General features: G+C 45.0%; 2 protein-coding genes across 7 annotated transcripts in view; one reads left to right on the top strand and one right to left on the bottom strand.

The window, feature by feature from the left end:
• Positions 1-15,477, bottom strand: part of ELAVL2 (ELAV like RNA binding protein 2) — a 143,841-nt gene extending 128,364 nt beyond the window's left edge. For 3 of the 6 annotated variants that reach the window (XM_059411547.1, XM_059411549.1, XM_059411551.1), the window contains exon 1: positions 14,938-15,477. The gene's annotated coding sequence lies outside the window, so the exon portion shown is untranslated. Of the gene's footprint in view, positions 1-10,328; positions 10,554-10,725; positions 11,141-11,885; positions 11,935-14,937 lie in introns of those variants that run through there. The other 3 variants (XM_059411548.1, XM_059411550.1, XM_059411552.1) reach the window with 3 other exon arrangements.
• On the top strand, positions 10,100-10,948 carry LOC132024129 (uncharacterized). The gene has a single exon (XM_059410129.1). It carries the CDS (start codon positions 10,100-10,102, stop codon positions 10,946-10,948), a length of 849 nt encoding a protein of 282 aa, XP_059266112.1.
• Positions 15,478-15,677: the final 200 nt, after the last annotated feature.

The following is a 15,677-nucleotide window of genomic DNA, read 5'->3' as shown; positions in this document are numbered from 1 at the left end:
CATATAATCAAGGAAGAGGACTGGTAGCCTTGGTACCAAGAGGTTCTCTTTGGGGGTTGTTTTTTTTAAATTTTATTTATTTATTCGACAGAGAGAGAGATCACAAATAGGCAGAGAGTCAGGCAGAGAGAGAAGGGGAAGTAGGCTCCTTGCGGAGCAGAGAGCCTGATGTGGGGCTGGATCCCAGGACCCTGAGATCATGACCTGAGCTGAAGGCAGAGGCTTAACCCACTGAGCCACCCAGGCACCCCCCAAGAGTTCTTTTTAAGTGCCTCTCAGAAACAAGTTCAGAGGGTTGCCTGGTGGCTCAGTCAATTGAGCATCTGCCTTCAGCTCAGGTCATGATCCCAGGTTCCTGGATTAAGCCCCAGTTGTGCTCAGTGCTCAGGGGGGAATCTGCTCCTCCATCTTCATTTGCCCCTCTCCCAGCCCATGCTCACTCACTTGCTGGTGTGCATGCACATCTCCCCCCTCTCCCACCAAACATTTTTAAAAAAAGGAACATGTTTTTAAAAATTTCAGAATATACCTATAATTTTTTCAGAACTATATACATAGTTAATCCAAAATCAGGTTTTTAAAATTAGCATATACTTTTACTCACATCCCAAGTATAGGGGGGGAAAAAAGCAGATGGGCTGGAGACTGCACCAACTTTTAAACTGCCAGCATTACGCTCCTATTACTATTCAGAAAGGTTTTGCTAAGATGTTCAATAGAGGGCCATATTCTAATTCCTCATTTAGACTGGTCTACCTCAAGTGGCTACCAGGAGAACGGGGCTTTACAGGCATTGTTCCGTCCTCACACACTACACATCAGTGCCAGGTTGATCAAACAGATCTTCTTATCTGTTTGCCAGTCTGAACAAAAAGTTAAACTAGAGGGGCACCTGGGTGGCTCAGTCGTTAAACATCTGCCTTCAGCTCAGGTTATGATCCCATCCTGGGATCGAGTCCTGCACTGGGCTCTCTGCTAGGCAAAGAGCATCCTTCTCTGTCTCCCACTCCCCCTGCTTGTGTTCCCTCTCTCACTGTGTCTCTCTCTGTCAAATAAATAAATAAAATCTTTAAAAAAAAAAAAAAGTTAATTAGAAATATAAGTGTGTCAAGTCACCAAAAGGAAGGCCCTACACTGACATTTTTTACCTACTTACCATTCATCTGCCTTCATCTCACTAGACATTAACACACACCAAAGTTGCTCTCTGCTATTCAAATTGTGCTATTATGCTCAGGAGCAGATTAAGAATATCCAACTTCCTTATTGTTAAAAAAAAAAAAAATTAGGGGCTCCTGGGTGGCTCAGATGGTTGGGCGTCTGCCTTCAACTCAAGTCATGATTCCATGGTCCTGGGATGGAGTTCCACACCAGGCTCCCTACTCAGCAGGGAGTCTGCTCCCTCTCTTTCCCCACTGCCCTGGCCTTATGCTCTCTCTCACTCTCTCTGTCAAATGAAGAAATAAAAGCTTAAAAAAAAAAGTAAAAAAAAATTAAATTACAGCACTGGTCCAAACATGATTATGCGGAACCTCTTTCTACTTCTGCTGGTGCGTCAGCTTGCTCTACTGCACACATGGGAGAAACCTTTGCTGAAGCTGACTTGCTCTTTCTAGAGAAGTGCAGAAAAGGCTGAAGGCTGAAAAAAAAAAAAAAATAACAGGAGGAAGAGGAGAGACAAACAACATACACAAACCTCACACCTGGTAACCTCTCATATCAGCTCTTTTTTTTTTTTTTTACAGCAATCTAAAGGGAAAATGTCTCTTCTAAGCTGACATCATCAGCAATGCAGTTAGCAGGTAGGCCACAGGCCTCTTTTAAACAGCTCATAACATCCTATTAGTTTTCACAGCACCCAAGCAACTTCTGCTGACCATAAAGCATGTGAACGAATACAAGCAGATGACCAGCAGGAAGAAATTCCCACTCCCAGTAGGGGCAGGTCTAAAATCCTGGGAAGAGGGGGGGAAGGGTAAGATAAACCACTGTATCTTCTAAAAGAAGGAGAAAATCTCTTTTAGATCAGAGATTAAGGAGACTTCTCCAAATGAGGTAAAGGAGTCCACAAAATCTAAATTTACACACAGTGGTCTAACATAATTCAAATATTTACAAGCACAATCAAAATGAAATCTTAAGCACTCCTGCCTTTGTCTTTATATCTAAGAAAATTTTTAATTTCCATAGCCTTAGGAACTGTCACAAAGTCATAGCTCAAATACCCAAAAAAGCCAGGCAGGAATTTAATCTGAAGTGAAATAAATCATACTCCATATAAAGGATGCAGTTGACAAATATTGGCCCTGTGTTACTCCACCCTACCAACTTTTCAAGAGACATTAAATATAGTTCTAGATCTTTAAATGATACTTCCCAGCACCTAAATTAACACTTAACTCCTTTTTTTAAATTTTTATTTTTTATTTCTTTTCAGTGTCCCAGAATTCATTGTTTATGCACCACACCCAGTGCTCCATGCAATATGTGCCCTCCATAATACCCACCACCAGGCTCACCCAACCCCCAACCCCCATCCCCCCTCCCCTCCAAAACCCTTAGAGTCCAAGTCTCTCACGGTTCGTCTCCCCCTCCAATTTCCCCCAACTCACTTCTTCCTCTCCATCTCCCCGTGTCCTCCGCGTTATTTCTTATGCCCCACAAATAAGTGAAACCCTATGATAACTGACTCCCTCTGCCTGACTTATTTTACTCAGCATAATCTCTTCCAGTCCCATCCATGTTGACACAAAAGTTGGGTATTCATCCTTTATGATGAAGGCATGATACTCCATAGCATATATGGACCATATCTTCTTTATCCATTCATCCGTTGAAGGGCATCTGGGTTCTTTCCAGTTTGGTGACTGTGGCCGTTGCTGCTATGAACACTGGGGTACAGATGGCCCTTCTTTTCACTACATCTGATCTTTGGGGTAAATACCCAGTAGTGCAATTGCAGGATCATAGGGTAGCTCTATATTTAATTTCTTAAGGAATCTCCACACTGTTTTCCAAAGTGGCTGCACCAACTTGCATTCCCACCAACAGTGTAAGAGGAATCTCCCTTCTCCATATCCTTTCCAACACATGTTGTTTACTACTTTAAAAAAAAAAAAAAAAAAAGTGAGCCTGGGTGGCTCAGTCATTTGGTCATCTGACTTGGTTTCAGCAGGGGTCATGATCTCAGGGTTGTCGGATCAGACCCATGTCAGGCTCTATGCTCAGCACAGAGTCAGCTGGAGATTCTCTCCTATCCCTCTGCCCCTACCATACACACAGGCTTGCTTGCTTTCAAAGAAATTATTTGGGGCGGGGTGGGTGGGAGGTTAAGCCAAAATGAAACAAATACATACCATAGGTAACCTCTGGTCATCATTTGGGACAGATGGAAGAAACTCTGTCCATGGATACCCATTTCTCCTTTTTGTCCTCTAATAGCATCAATTCACTTGGTCACAGAAGATATTCTTCAATGAATAAACTATAATAAAATGCTTAAGAGCCAATGGAAAGGTACAAGCCAAATGAAAAAAATAAAGAGACAAGTGACTAGGCTGCTCCTGACCCAGAATGGCCAGGCTAGAGTTAGAACTACCACAGGGCTCAGAAGCATAGACAGGTAACTAGGGGACAGAGGGCTAGCACAGACCTGTCAAAGAGAAGAGAGGAAGGCTTTGGGTAGATCAGGTTCCTTGCAGAGACAATGGTGGAGAATGATGAAAGTCAAAAGCACTGATGACCTAGTATTTCGGAAAAGTCCATGAGTCATTCACAGCCATGAGCCACAAAGGGCCCCAGGGGTTTTAAACAAAATAAGCCAGCAACCAGTAAGTAGCACCTCAGGGAAAGAAAGCAGTGTTGAGTAAACCCACTGGGAAACAGACCTTACCTGTGAATAGGTTATAAAAACTTGCTCACTCTATAATAAACTCTGTATATGTAGTACAGCCCAGCTAGCTCTGCAGTAATGGTGGGGGATCCTCACATCACCAGAGGGGCCTCCAGCAGAGAAGCGGAATCAGGGAGATTTTTAAAAACGGACTTTCAAAAGTAGCTCAGAGTAAACTCAAGATCAAGCACAGTCAGTTCACGAAATATTTTCCTAACTTTACCCAATTCGCTGAATTTATTTTCAAATACACAGTGATTTATTTGCTTTGAGAAATACCTCATGTGCTTCTGATACACACACAATGCCCAAAGAATAAAAAAGTGTTAAACATCCTATAAAAACTGAACAAGTGAACAATTTCCAATAACTTACTTGACAGGGCATCCATCAATGACTTTTCACTTAAGGCTGGTAAGAGGGTATTGAAACAAGCAGGGAAAAAAATGTGTTTCTATGTAAACTCCATTTTGTGATGTAGAGGAATAGATCCCTTGATAAGAGATTAAACAAAATTCAAATCAGAAAAATACAGACTGATTATTTTAATTTAAATGCTTAAATTTAAAAATCTGATTTCTCATTGAAAAAAAGATGGAATATTTAAATTGAGACATTTATATTCCTGGAATGTTAGCTGGCTAAATTCTCATAATTTCACATGTAATTTTTTAACATTATTTATATTTTCCAGAAAAAAAAAATGCATTTTAAACTTCCCTTCCAAATCCCATCATCATAGATATATTTATACCTATTTCCATACCGAAATGCTCAAAGACACAATTCTCTCAAAACCTCCCGGCAGTATGGGGATCTTCTTTCTCCATGGCAGAAATACGCATTATATCATGATACATTATAAAGAATCACTTAAAATTGTGGTTAATAATAATGCACTGAAGGCCAAATATATAAAACTAATCAGTGGGAACCACTTATTACCACCTTTCCAATTCAGTAAACGTTGTCAATCTACTGCCAAAAAAATCTCATACTTCCCGTATGCTCATCATCACCTCGTCCTTGAGATGTGAGGGTAAGCTTTTATACTCAAAAAGGTTAAGAAACCAAGGACATAAGTAATGGAGCCCTAGACCAGACAACGGAAACTTCAAGCTTCCAGCCTATAGTATATTCCACCTGGCTCTGCTAAATTAAGAATTTCAACTTAAGTGACAAAACCTACTGAGGCAAGACAACTCGGTAGCTAAACTGGCAGCACTGTGCTCACCACAAGACCTTACATGTGTAATATTTGTTTACAAAATCAGAATGGATTTTAAAACAAACTATGCGGAGACAAGGAAGGTTAGAATTTGCCTTCAATGAAGAGCCCACATTGCTAAGGCCATAGCTGATGGGCACTGAATCGAAGAGCTTCCCCCCGCACCAGAATAGAGGACAACTCTAATACTCGAGGTCCTATTTCCCAAACGGAAACCTTATTTTAAGCCTCTTGAATCCTGAGGGCTAGACGGTAAAAACTGTATGGCAATTTTGGTGTATGTACATTTCTCTAGGTAGAAAGGGCTCACAGCTTTCTTCAGAACTCAATACTAACAAGAAATGTCAATTTTACAGGAATTCCGTAACAAAGATACAGGAAAGTTAAGCATCCCTATTCTGTCGAAGAAATAAAAACTAGTCAAGAAAATGTCTAATAAAGCTTGAAGTGAGTTTGACCACTGCTAACTAAAAGCAAAATGAAGTAAAATAAAAAACCTGTCCTAAAAAGGTAATCTGCTTGATATTTATGAAAATATGGATTTTGATGACATTCTATTAATACAGCCTCTAAAATTGCTAAAATCATCTCCAGTAATGAACACCCTACAACAACAAAAATTCTGTAGGAAAAGAAAAGCTAGTCATGTAGAATGTAAATTTCTTTTTTATGAGACTGACTCCTTTTAAAGCAAGGGAAAAGGCTGGTATGAGTCTATTACCATTAGATTAGACTAGGAAAAAATATACAGATACTCAACTCAGGAGTTCAAAACTTACCTAAAGCAAAACCTTCAACATGTTAAAACAAAACAAAAACTATCATTTTACTGTCTCATAATAAATAAGCTTAATAAAGAAAAGCTCTCATTTTCAAAATAAATAAATCAGTCAAACCAAGAGAGTGGAAATCAGATATGGAAATAACACATAAGAACTACAAACGTGCAAGTTTAAAAAAAGAAAAAAGTTACTTGCAATTTTTAAGGCAACCTCCAAATTGGTTTAGTTTCAATCTCCTGCCACATATTCCTAGGACCTTAGTTATTTTACCTATCCCACTCCTTCCCAAAGCAATCATCCTTCTCTGTATGAAGATTTATTAAAAGGAAAACCTGTATGTCATCACTCAAAACTATTCAGCAACTCTCAAAAGGGAAATATACACTTAAGAGTATCAGTGAAATTGATGCCTTCAAAACCTAACCCATAACTCCGAGAAAATCATACCTTTACAAGAAGTAGATTTTTTTTTAAAGATTTTATTTATTTATTTGACACAGAGAGAGTGAGAGAGCAAAGAGAGGGAGAAGCAGGCTCCCTGCTGAGCAAGGAGCCCAACTCTGGGCTCAATCCCAGGACCCTGGGATCACGACCTAAGCCAAAGGCAGCTGCTTAACAACTAAGCCCTACCCAGACACCCCTACAAGTAAACATTTTAATGTAGTCCAACCTCTGGATAGGTAGTACTGGTATTAAAGGGGAAGGGGAAGATGTGTATAGGAATGCACCTTCTGCATGTTACAAAAGAGTCACCTTCTGCTTTATACAAAATACAAGGATAAAGACATATCAAGCCATATTCTCTTAAAAAATATTCTCCTGTGATCTTACTAAAATTAAAATTATGATAGGCTCATGCATGCTGAAAGCCAAATCTGTTTATTTCTGGTTAGTGAAAATTTTCCTACATATTCCGTAAAACCACCGCAGGATTTTACTATACTAATTCCTATTTTTAGTTCAGATTCCAAAAGTTGCCAATGCTAGTTAAACCATAATAAAAGGTGTATTTTTTAATACACAAAGCCTTAAAACAATTTACTGCCTTCTAAGCTTAAGCACCTTTTATTTCTGCTTAGCAGATTTATATTACTTAAAATCAAGAAAAAAAATCAACTAAGATTGCAAACCAATTAGTCTCTAAAATCAAATAGAACTTAAATGTTCTTCCCAAATTAGAAACAGAAAAAACAATGAGTTTGGCATTAAAGTACACAAATGTGGGTTCTGTGAGTAACCAGAACCAGTGAAGACTTCCACGGATCTATAAAATGAAACTGGCCAAGCCAAGTGAACATTCTGTATGATGTCCACTATAGAGTTAATTCAAGAGTTGGGTGTGGCATCACCAGTGCATAAGGCCTTCAAACAGTTCTTTAATATATTAACATTAAGAAGCATTATTGGCAGCTAAAAACATTATCAGACGATTAAGACTCTAACCAGGATAAGCTATGTAATCTGTGGATCCCAGTGTAAAAGGAAAGAAGAGGGTCCCCTTGTTCAAAAATTTAAGAATTTCAAGGGAGCGCAGTTAAGACGGCAGAGGTTACAAGCCCATAAAGCAGTTCTGCTTCGAACCAAGTACTCACGCTTAAAAACAAAACCGAACGTCAAATGTGGCAGCTTACTGTGAAGACTGGCCTGTCCAGCTGAATATCCAAGAATAAGAAAGAACTGGATTAGCCGGCTACAGGTTGGTTTTCCACGGGGTGACATACGACCCAGCCCCATACCACCTCACCTATACAGCCTCCTGAAATGCCATGAAAAAATTAATAAATAAATAACCTGACCAAGCTAAGTACCACGGACCTCTAGCCTCCTTATTTCCAAATAAACAGTATTGGTCACAAAGGTAGTAAAATAACATGTTATGGTACCTTTAGTAATACTTTGAATGAGAGCAAAAGAAGTGACCCTACCATGCGGACCAATCTAGCAAAAAGGTAAACAGTAAAGTCAGTCTTGATAAGATGCTATTTTGGAATATCCAGTCCTTTGGGAAAAAAAGAACATGAAGAATAACGTGCCACTGTGGTGTTCTTGTGCCATGGTAAGGTCTGAAAAGTATACCAGGTTTAAAAAAAAAAAAAAATTCCCATCAAAGAAAGGTTGATCCCAGTTTAGAAGTCAGGGTATTCAGGATGGCTCTGCTGTATCCTTAAAGAAAACTTGTGACTTGCTTTTAGAATAAAAGAAAGAGAGGTGGGGGAAGAAGGGATGGAAAGCAGTATTTTTTAAAAATTATAATGCCAACCAGAAAAGCATATAGAAGGCTGGAATGGCCGAAAGTGGTAATAAGGATTCAACCAGAAACATCTGTCTGTATATAAAGGTCCAAAAGGGTAGATTAAGGAAGGGGATAGTAGAAATGTCACTTAGAGCACTGCTGTTCCATGTCACACCAGGAGAGAGGTCATAACTAAAATGTAAAACCCAGGCAGAGAAGGACTTTACTTCTCCTACGCAGAAGCATTAACCAGAACCAAGCAACCCTGTTCAACCCCCAAGAAACAAACGAAAACCATAAAAGGAACTCATTCATTCTTAGCCTAGAAAATAAGGTTCAGTAGTAAATAACAGGTCTGGCCACACTTAACAGTTTGTGAGTACCTATGCTATTACAGGAGCATACCCTAAAACAAAAATTCTCTTCATCCACAGTAATAGTGTGTGTGTACATTTTAAAAGAGCTGACCTGATTCCTAAGAGCAAACACTATACAGTGAAGGAAACACCTACAGACCGATAAAATGGGGGGCCTTAAATGACAGCCTCAGGCTGTCTTTGAAGGGTAAAAAAAAAAAAAACTTCATTCCCCAAAAGGTGGCAGCACCAAGTTGCCCAAATGGGCAATAAGGGCCCAGTTTGATCACACAAATTCATTCTCACAAGAAGGAAAAAGAAAGAAAGAAAAAAAAAAGGCAGAGGAATCGTATCAAATTGCATGTAATGTTTCTTCATAATTTAATTTTTCCTACCCCACCCCAACCATTACTTTCCAGACACATTTTCTTCTTGCCCTGTTTTCCCTTTCCTTCCCCATTTCCAAAGGAACTTTCTCTAAGTATGCACACACACTTCACCTGAGCAGTATTAAAATCACCACTCCTACAGATCTCTAATAAGGAATAACCCAAAAACAAATGCAGTAATGTTCCAGTCCATCCAAGGAAAACAGTCACCATTTCTAGACCCAAAGATCTAGATGAGAAAAAGTAGATCCAGGAAAGCTTTCCTGCCCGCTCACCAAAATGGAGACTCCAGGTCAGCTTCCATAAGAAAGAGCGTGCTTAGCACAAATGAAAAATTCAAAGGACTCTGAGGAAACGGTTCTTGAGAAGATTCTCTTCAAGAGCAACTAGCCAGTAATTCAAACTGATTTTTTAAAGAGATGGGGAAACTACACCCCAACTGGTATTCGAGTGGTTTACAATGGACTTATTTGTCATAAGTTTGGGACTGAGATATTTTAATTAAGACAGAATTATGGGTAGATCCACCAAAAAATTAAGTTTCAAAAAAGTCTTTGTCCTTGACGGCAAATATATTCACGTAGCATTGCTAAGCACCATTCTTTGGGGAGGGAATGAAAGAGAATAGATATTCGGGAACAAGTCCTCCTTTCTCACATTCTCAGAAAATGTAGAGAGAAGACAGGAGATGAAATTTTTATCATAAAGATGATCTTTTTAAATACACACTATTTTAAATGGCCATCTGGACAGCTACAACTCCGTGCTCATAGCTCACATCTAGAGACAAGGTTTTGCGCCCCGATCCTCCAGGATAACAAGTAGGCTTTTAAGGCAACGCTGTGGAAAGACTGCCTGCTGGTCATTGTCAAGACCACTGGAGGAGCATCTGCTGGTGAACCGATGTTGGTCCCCGCGAGACCACCAGTCGCACCAGTGCACGCACACTCGTCCGTGCACGGGGGCCGCAAGTGGCCGGCCCTCCCCGCCGAGCTGGAGGCGCAGCTGCCGCAACCTACGAGCGAGCGAGCCAAAGCCCCGAGTCCACCTCGCCCGGCGGCCCGGCCCGCCTGGCGATTCCCGCCCAGCGCACTCAAACCCAGGATGCCACCGTGAGCGGCGACCTCGCGCGGCTGCGCCCTGCCTCACCTAATACCGCGCAAGGGAGCGAGCGGCCCGGGGGAATCCTCTTTGCTCTGCCCTGGCCGCCTCCAGTCCCATGCCACCTCCGCACACTGCGTGGCCGCTCCAAGTCTCCAGACGCCCCAGGAGCTCCAAGGACCACGCGCGAGGAAGCGCCGTACCAAGTGGGCACGCCACCAGACACCATCCGACTGGAGAACCCAGCGCACACAGCCTCCCACAGGCGGGGTTGCCAGTCCGCCACAGGAATCCTGCCCTTTTTCTAGAAAAGCCCCCTTCCCCCACTTTCCCTCCGAAGCACTCACCTGCGTCTGGGCGCAGCTCTCCCGGCGCTACACGCGGCCGTACCGGGGCACGTCCAGGCCTGAGCACGCTGCCTGGTGCGACTGGCCCCGCTCGGCTCCCGCCGCCCCCAACCAGCTTGTGCCCACAGGAGGGGCGGTGCCACCTCCCGAGAAGCCCAATTCCCTCTACTCCCGCCGCAAGGGGCCGAGCTCTAGGAACTTCGCGTGCACAACCTCCGCCACCCCCACCGGCGTTCCCGCCCGAGGCCGGTCTAGGGCTCCCACCTAGCGGAGGCCGGACTCCGCTCGGCGCCGCGGCGCCGCGCACAGCCCTTAGCTTCGGCGTCCAAAACAGACCCGAGGCCAGGCGCCGCGTGCCCGCCTTCCCCGCCCCCACTCCCACACCCCCCGCACTTGCCTGCTACGACTCGGAGCTGCAGCTACTACGGCTCGCGCCGCCAGCCGTCAGCACAGCCGCGGAGGAGTCGCTCCGGGCGGGCTCCGCGGAGAGGCGGTGGCGGCGGCGGCGTCCCCAGTCCTGGCGGAGGCGGGAAGGCGGACTGGAACCCGGTGAAACCCCCGCCCTACCCGCGTCGCGCCGGCGACCGGCCTCCTCACCCGGCCGGCAGCTGCCTCAGTGACGCCCAGGCGCCGCGGTCCCGCCGTTTGTAGCGGGGCGGGGAGGAGGGGCTTGCTTGGAAGAGCGCCAGGAGGCGGGGCCGGCGGCGAGTTAGCGGCGCCGCGACTGCCGCCGCCGGCGCGTGCCCTGCCCGGCCGCCCGCGGGTCGGTGCCTGCGAGAAGACGCCCGGCTGCGGCCGCTCCGCTCGTCCCTCCCGAGTTCCGATTCCGAACAAGCTCTGGGACCAGGTTCCCTGGCAGCGCGGAGAGCGTCGCGCGCCCAGTAGCGGTAGATGCCAGGTGCAAGTTTGCAAACCCCGAGGTTTCAGGCGCTAACTGGGAGCCAGAGCGCGGGGGTTACTTTGAGGTATATGTGCATCAAGTGTACAAACAGACATACATACGCATATATTGCAAGCGGAGTCAAAAGGTTCTTTTTTCCCCTACTTCACAGCCCAAGGGTCCTGTCCCTTGGCGGAAAACTAAAGGCTTAGCCCCGGCTACCCCACTCTGCCTCTCTAGATGGAATCTGACGTTCAAATAAGCCCGAGTACCTGTGCGGGGTGCTATACTCTGCTTCAAACGCAAAGTAGGAAATCCTGCACTCGACTATACAAGAGCCTGCCGCTCTCTGCATCCTTCCAACGCCCCCCACGTTAGCCCCGAAACGGCCAACTCTTCACGGAGGGGGCGTCACATCGCTGCTTAGCCTTGGTCCGCCCCCACGCCCAGCTCAATCGCCTCTCTCCTAGAAAAACCTGTGCCTGTCCTCAGACTCAGCCCCGCGACTGGGAGTCAAAACCGACCCCGAGCCACGCGGTGGTAACACGTTTTTACACCTGCTCAGCCGCTTAATTATGAGAGCACCTGTCGTGTTGTTGTGGTTTTCATTGCGAAGGCTTCTGTTTTAACCCTTCCCCCTTAAAAACTGCACTTAAAATATCACCTGTCATACCTACCTGAAATCTCAGGAGTTAAGAGAAAGGAACTGAGCAGTGGGCGACTGAGTAGCCGCAAAAACGTGACCGAGGTTACAGCTTCAAGGGCATGATGCGGGTTTGATGCAGCAAGGTCCGCTAAGGGCGCCCAGCGCTCCCCGCCCCCACGCGACGGGCGGGGCGGGGAGGTGGGGGAGAGAATGGAAGAAGGACTCCTTTAGCCCGGGGCGGGGGTGGAGGAGACAAAATTGCCCTCTTGGACGAATTCAAATCAGGCGTAGTAAGGTAAGGCCTTTAACCATAATCGAAATGGAGACAATCTACCCCTTAATTTGAGGGACCCTGACTGGGGACACCAGAAATAGCTAATTGATTCTATATCAGCATTTCTGTTGTCACCCCAAATCCGATTAGCAATTAAATGACCTTAATTGACTTTGCACGGGGTTACTGGGAAAACAGCTCAAAGCGCCTGCGCCTCTTTGACCTCCCTCTAAACAGTTAATTATAATATTCCTATCCCAAGCAGGCGGGTTGCTAAAAAATGCCTGATTCCAAACGTTAGGCAAAAATGGGCCTACCACATTTGCCAGTCTAAGCCTAAAACTCTTAGAATGCCCTACGCCCTACTCCCTGAAGCTGACTTTTTGAAGTTATGGGAGACCTCTCTACAGAGTTCCCTAAGTCTTCCAATCCACTTCGACCTGCAAACGTTGCGTTTTTCATGGAGAACTCCAGAACAGGTTAAAATGAGGTGCCTAAGCACTTGGTTAAAAAAGAGAAGAACCCAGGAGAGATTGGTGTAAGACAGACAGACTTAGGGAATGACAATAAAAACTGAGAAACAGTTACTTTTTTAAATCCTCCAAAAAGCGACTTTTAAAAATCAAAATTTTCTGGTTTTGTACACTTATTTGTCCAGATTCTGACAAACCTTTCAGATGTCCCATTTAAGAAGCCATTTTACGAAGGAAGTCTTACAGGCCCACACAGCTTTTCTACTCTATCACCCCTAAAACATGCACACTTTTTCCCTGACCTTTAAGAACTTATTTTTATTTTTTTAATTAGGAAAATAATTTGTTCAGTTACTATTGTCTACTCTGTACTCTTCCCCCACCCCTCCACTTTAAGCTTGCATTTTATAAATTGCAGTATAGGCCTAAGAAATAACCCATCTCCATCTCTCTATTCCCTACATCCAGAAGATGGAGAGGGGGCGGGGGGTGTGGGGATGGGCTAAAGGTGTAGAATCTTAACCAACATGAAGTGTTTATAGTGAGTGGGGGCGGGGAAAGAACCCGTGCATTTCGGGGAGAAAGTAAGAGACATTCATCCCATCCCAGCAGTGTTAAGAGTAAATACTAAACGGTTGACTGTTTCTCTCACTCAGGCCACAATAAAGCCAGATCTGCAGCTGGCAATTAGAAGAGAAAATACCCAGTCTCGACATCAGTTTCGCTAACCGGTACTTGAAAATGGCAAACGGGGAGTGTATCCAACCTCCAATTTGCCACAGTTGTATAGCTCTCATATTAATTCTTTACAGACGTGAAATAGGTGGGTACGTAGCAACGTGCTGGGCATAAATTAAGCAACAATGGCCACGCGACGTCCTATTCGCCGCGGAGCTTCCGTACAAGGCACTGCCACCTTGCTATCCCCAGACCCCACCGCCCCGGAGATGGCAGAGTCGAATCTGGAGGCTGGCCGCAAGTTGGCTTTTAGACCCGGGAGGGTGGGTAGGGTGGACAGCGGGGAGAAATTAATAACCCCGGCGGGTTTTATACCTTTTCCCCATTCTCTCCATCGCAAGCACCACACCGGCGCTCTCACGCACACTCACCCACACCCCCTCGTGCCAATAATTTAAACTTCTCTTAGGCAAAGGCAGCACCTCCTTCACCGCCACCATCACCCTCTCGGTCCTCTCCGCCCAATGAACATTCTCCCCCCTTTCCCACATCTACCCTAATTTCTCTTTTTCCGCAGTAGAAAGCCTGCTGGTTTCTCCCAAACCCTGAGAAATCACAAAAGTTAAAACGAAGCATGGGTCTGCCCAGCGTCTCATCCCCAACCATCTTTCTCCTTGCGTCAGTTTAACAATAGCTATTGTGGGGGGGCGGTAAGAAAGGGGGTGAGGGCAACGTAGCGGAGTTGGCTCCTGGGGTGACTGTGAATCTTCGCGACTGCGAAGGGGTTTCCCCTCGCGCCGAATGCAAAGTCAGCAGCGTAGGACCAAGGACAGGGCTTGGAATCCACTTCCCAGCGCCCAGCGCCGCAAGGCTCCCAGGCAGCCGCCACTCCACAGACACAGCTCCAAGGATCTTATTTACGCTTTTCTGAACAAAGGGAATCTCATATCCGGTACAGACTTAAGAATGCAGCCCTAAATTGGCTACCTTCTTTTAAAAAAGAATCACGGTAATTGGCGCCCATGATTTAGAGCCCGCACACCTAGCAAAGATGAGTTTTTGACAGCTTCTACCCACCCTAACCCCAGCCCTAGCCCTAGCCCTCAGGCGGCATGTACTTTTTCAGTCAACTACAACTAGCAGCCTGGTGTAGCATCTAAATTCCATCTGGCAATCCCATCTCCCCAGCACATGTTATCTGGTTAATGCAATTAAGTGTGGGGTTTTCGCTGGTCTAATCTGCAAGTCCAGGCTTCTGATTTCCCTCAAAGGTATTAAAGCCTCTCCAGTCCCTTAGCTGCTGTGCGAAAGTAGAGGCATGCATCCCCCAAAGCCCAACTTATCTCTCTTCCCACGAAATGAACTTCCAACCTCAATCCCGTAGCTCACTCAACACCTAGACTCCCATTGTACCCCTGCTCTACTCTAGTCACATTTACCACTTAAGTTTCTGCCATTGACATTTGCGAAAATTCAGTACGTCAAGCATGCGTCCTCTTAGTCTAGCTCTCTAGAATTAAAAAGCAGAGCAGTAGCTTTGAAATGAGACAAACATGTGCAATTAACTTCATATTCTGTATTCCGCTCACTTACAGGTTTTCTGGGTTTGCCAGCGCATCGCTGCAACTAATGATTAAAGAAACCAAACCGAAACTTACCTTTCTCCCTTAAGGTTTTTGTGTATGTGTGTTTTTAAAGTAACGGTGCAGTTCTCCCAATAAGGATGAGCAAGAAGCTGCTGGATAGTTCTCTTAAGACAGCACGAAACCTAAACTGTGCTCGGCTTAAAAGAAGCAAATAAAAAGAAATGCTTTCGACCCCAAAGTCCAACGCTAAAAGAAATGGCGAAAAAAAAAAATATGAAAGGGGAGGGGAAACTTAAAAAAAGAGAGTTTAAAAAGACGAAGAGACTATCCTCCTATTGCCGTTCAACTAAACAAAAAGAGGCAAGAAAAACAAACGAAGGAACAAAGAAAAGAGACGAAAGAACGTTTTTTCAAAAAGACGATGTCTTTCTCCTTGTTGCTTTTTAGTAGGTCGCTACAGGAGTAAGCTGCTGCATCTCTAACTGAGAACAGAAATAAGGGGGGAGGACGTCTTAAAAGGGAGGTGGACTGGACCACAGATTTATAGCACCGTATCACCAACCCCTTCTCTGCCTCCGCACTGCCGTGTGTGCAGCTGCTCTGCCAGGCTCCTATCCCGGGCAGCACGCGCGGAAGTATACGCCGAGTGGCGCCACAACGTAACTTGCTCATCTCCCCAGGACCCTGATTGGTCTGGATGCTTCCATTGAGGCCGCCCGGGCGATCATGCTTGATACGATTGGCTAGAAGCTTGTGTCACTCTCAAGAGCTCAATGGAGTCCCGTTTCAAGGTAAGTTGTGCGGGGAGGTAC

Source organism: Mustela nigripes, chromosome 9 (assembly GCF_022355385.1).
Source record: "Mustela nigripes isolate SB6536 chromosome 9, MUSNIG.SB6536, whole genome shotgun sequence".
In the NCBI taxonomy this organism is placed as follows: domain Eukaryota; kingdom Metazoa; phylum Chordata; class Mammalia; order Carnivora; family Mustelidae; genus Mustela; species Mustela nigripes.
Note: the sequence above shows the minus strand (reverse complement) of the source record. Positions and strands in the feature narration are given on the sequence as shown.

Coding starts and splice junctions, on each gene's coding strand:
- LOC132024129 (XM_059410129.1), top strand. CDS start 10,100: ATGCCACCTCCGCACACTGCGTGGCCGCTCCAAGTCTCCAGACGCCCC.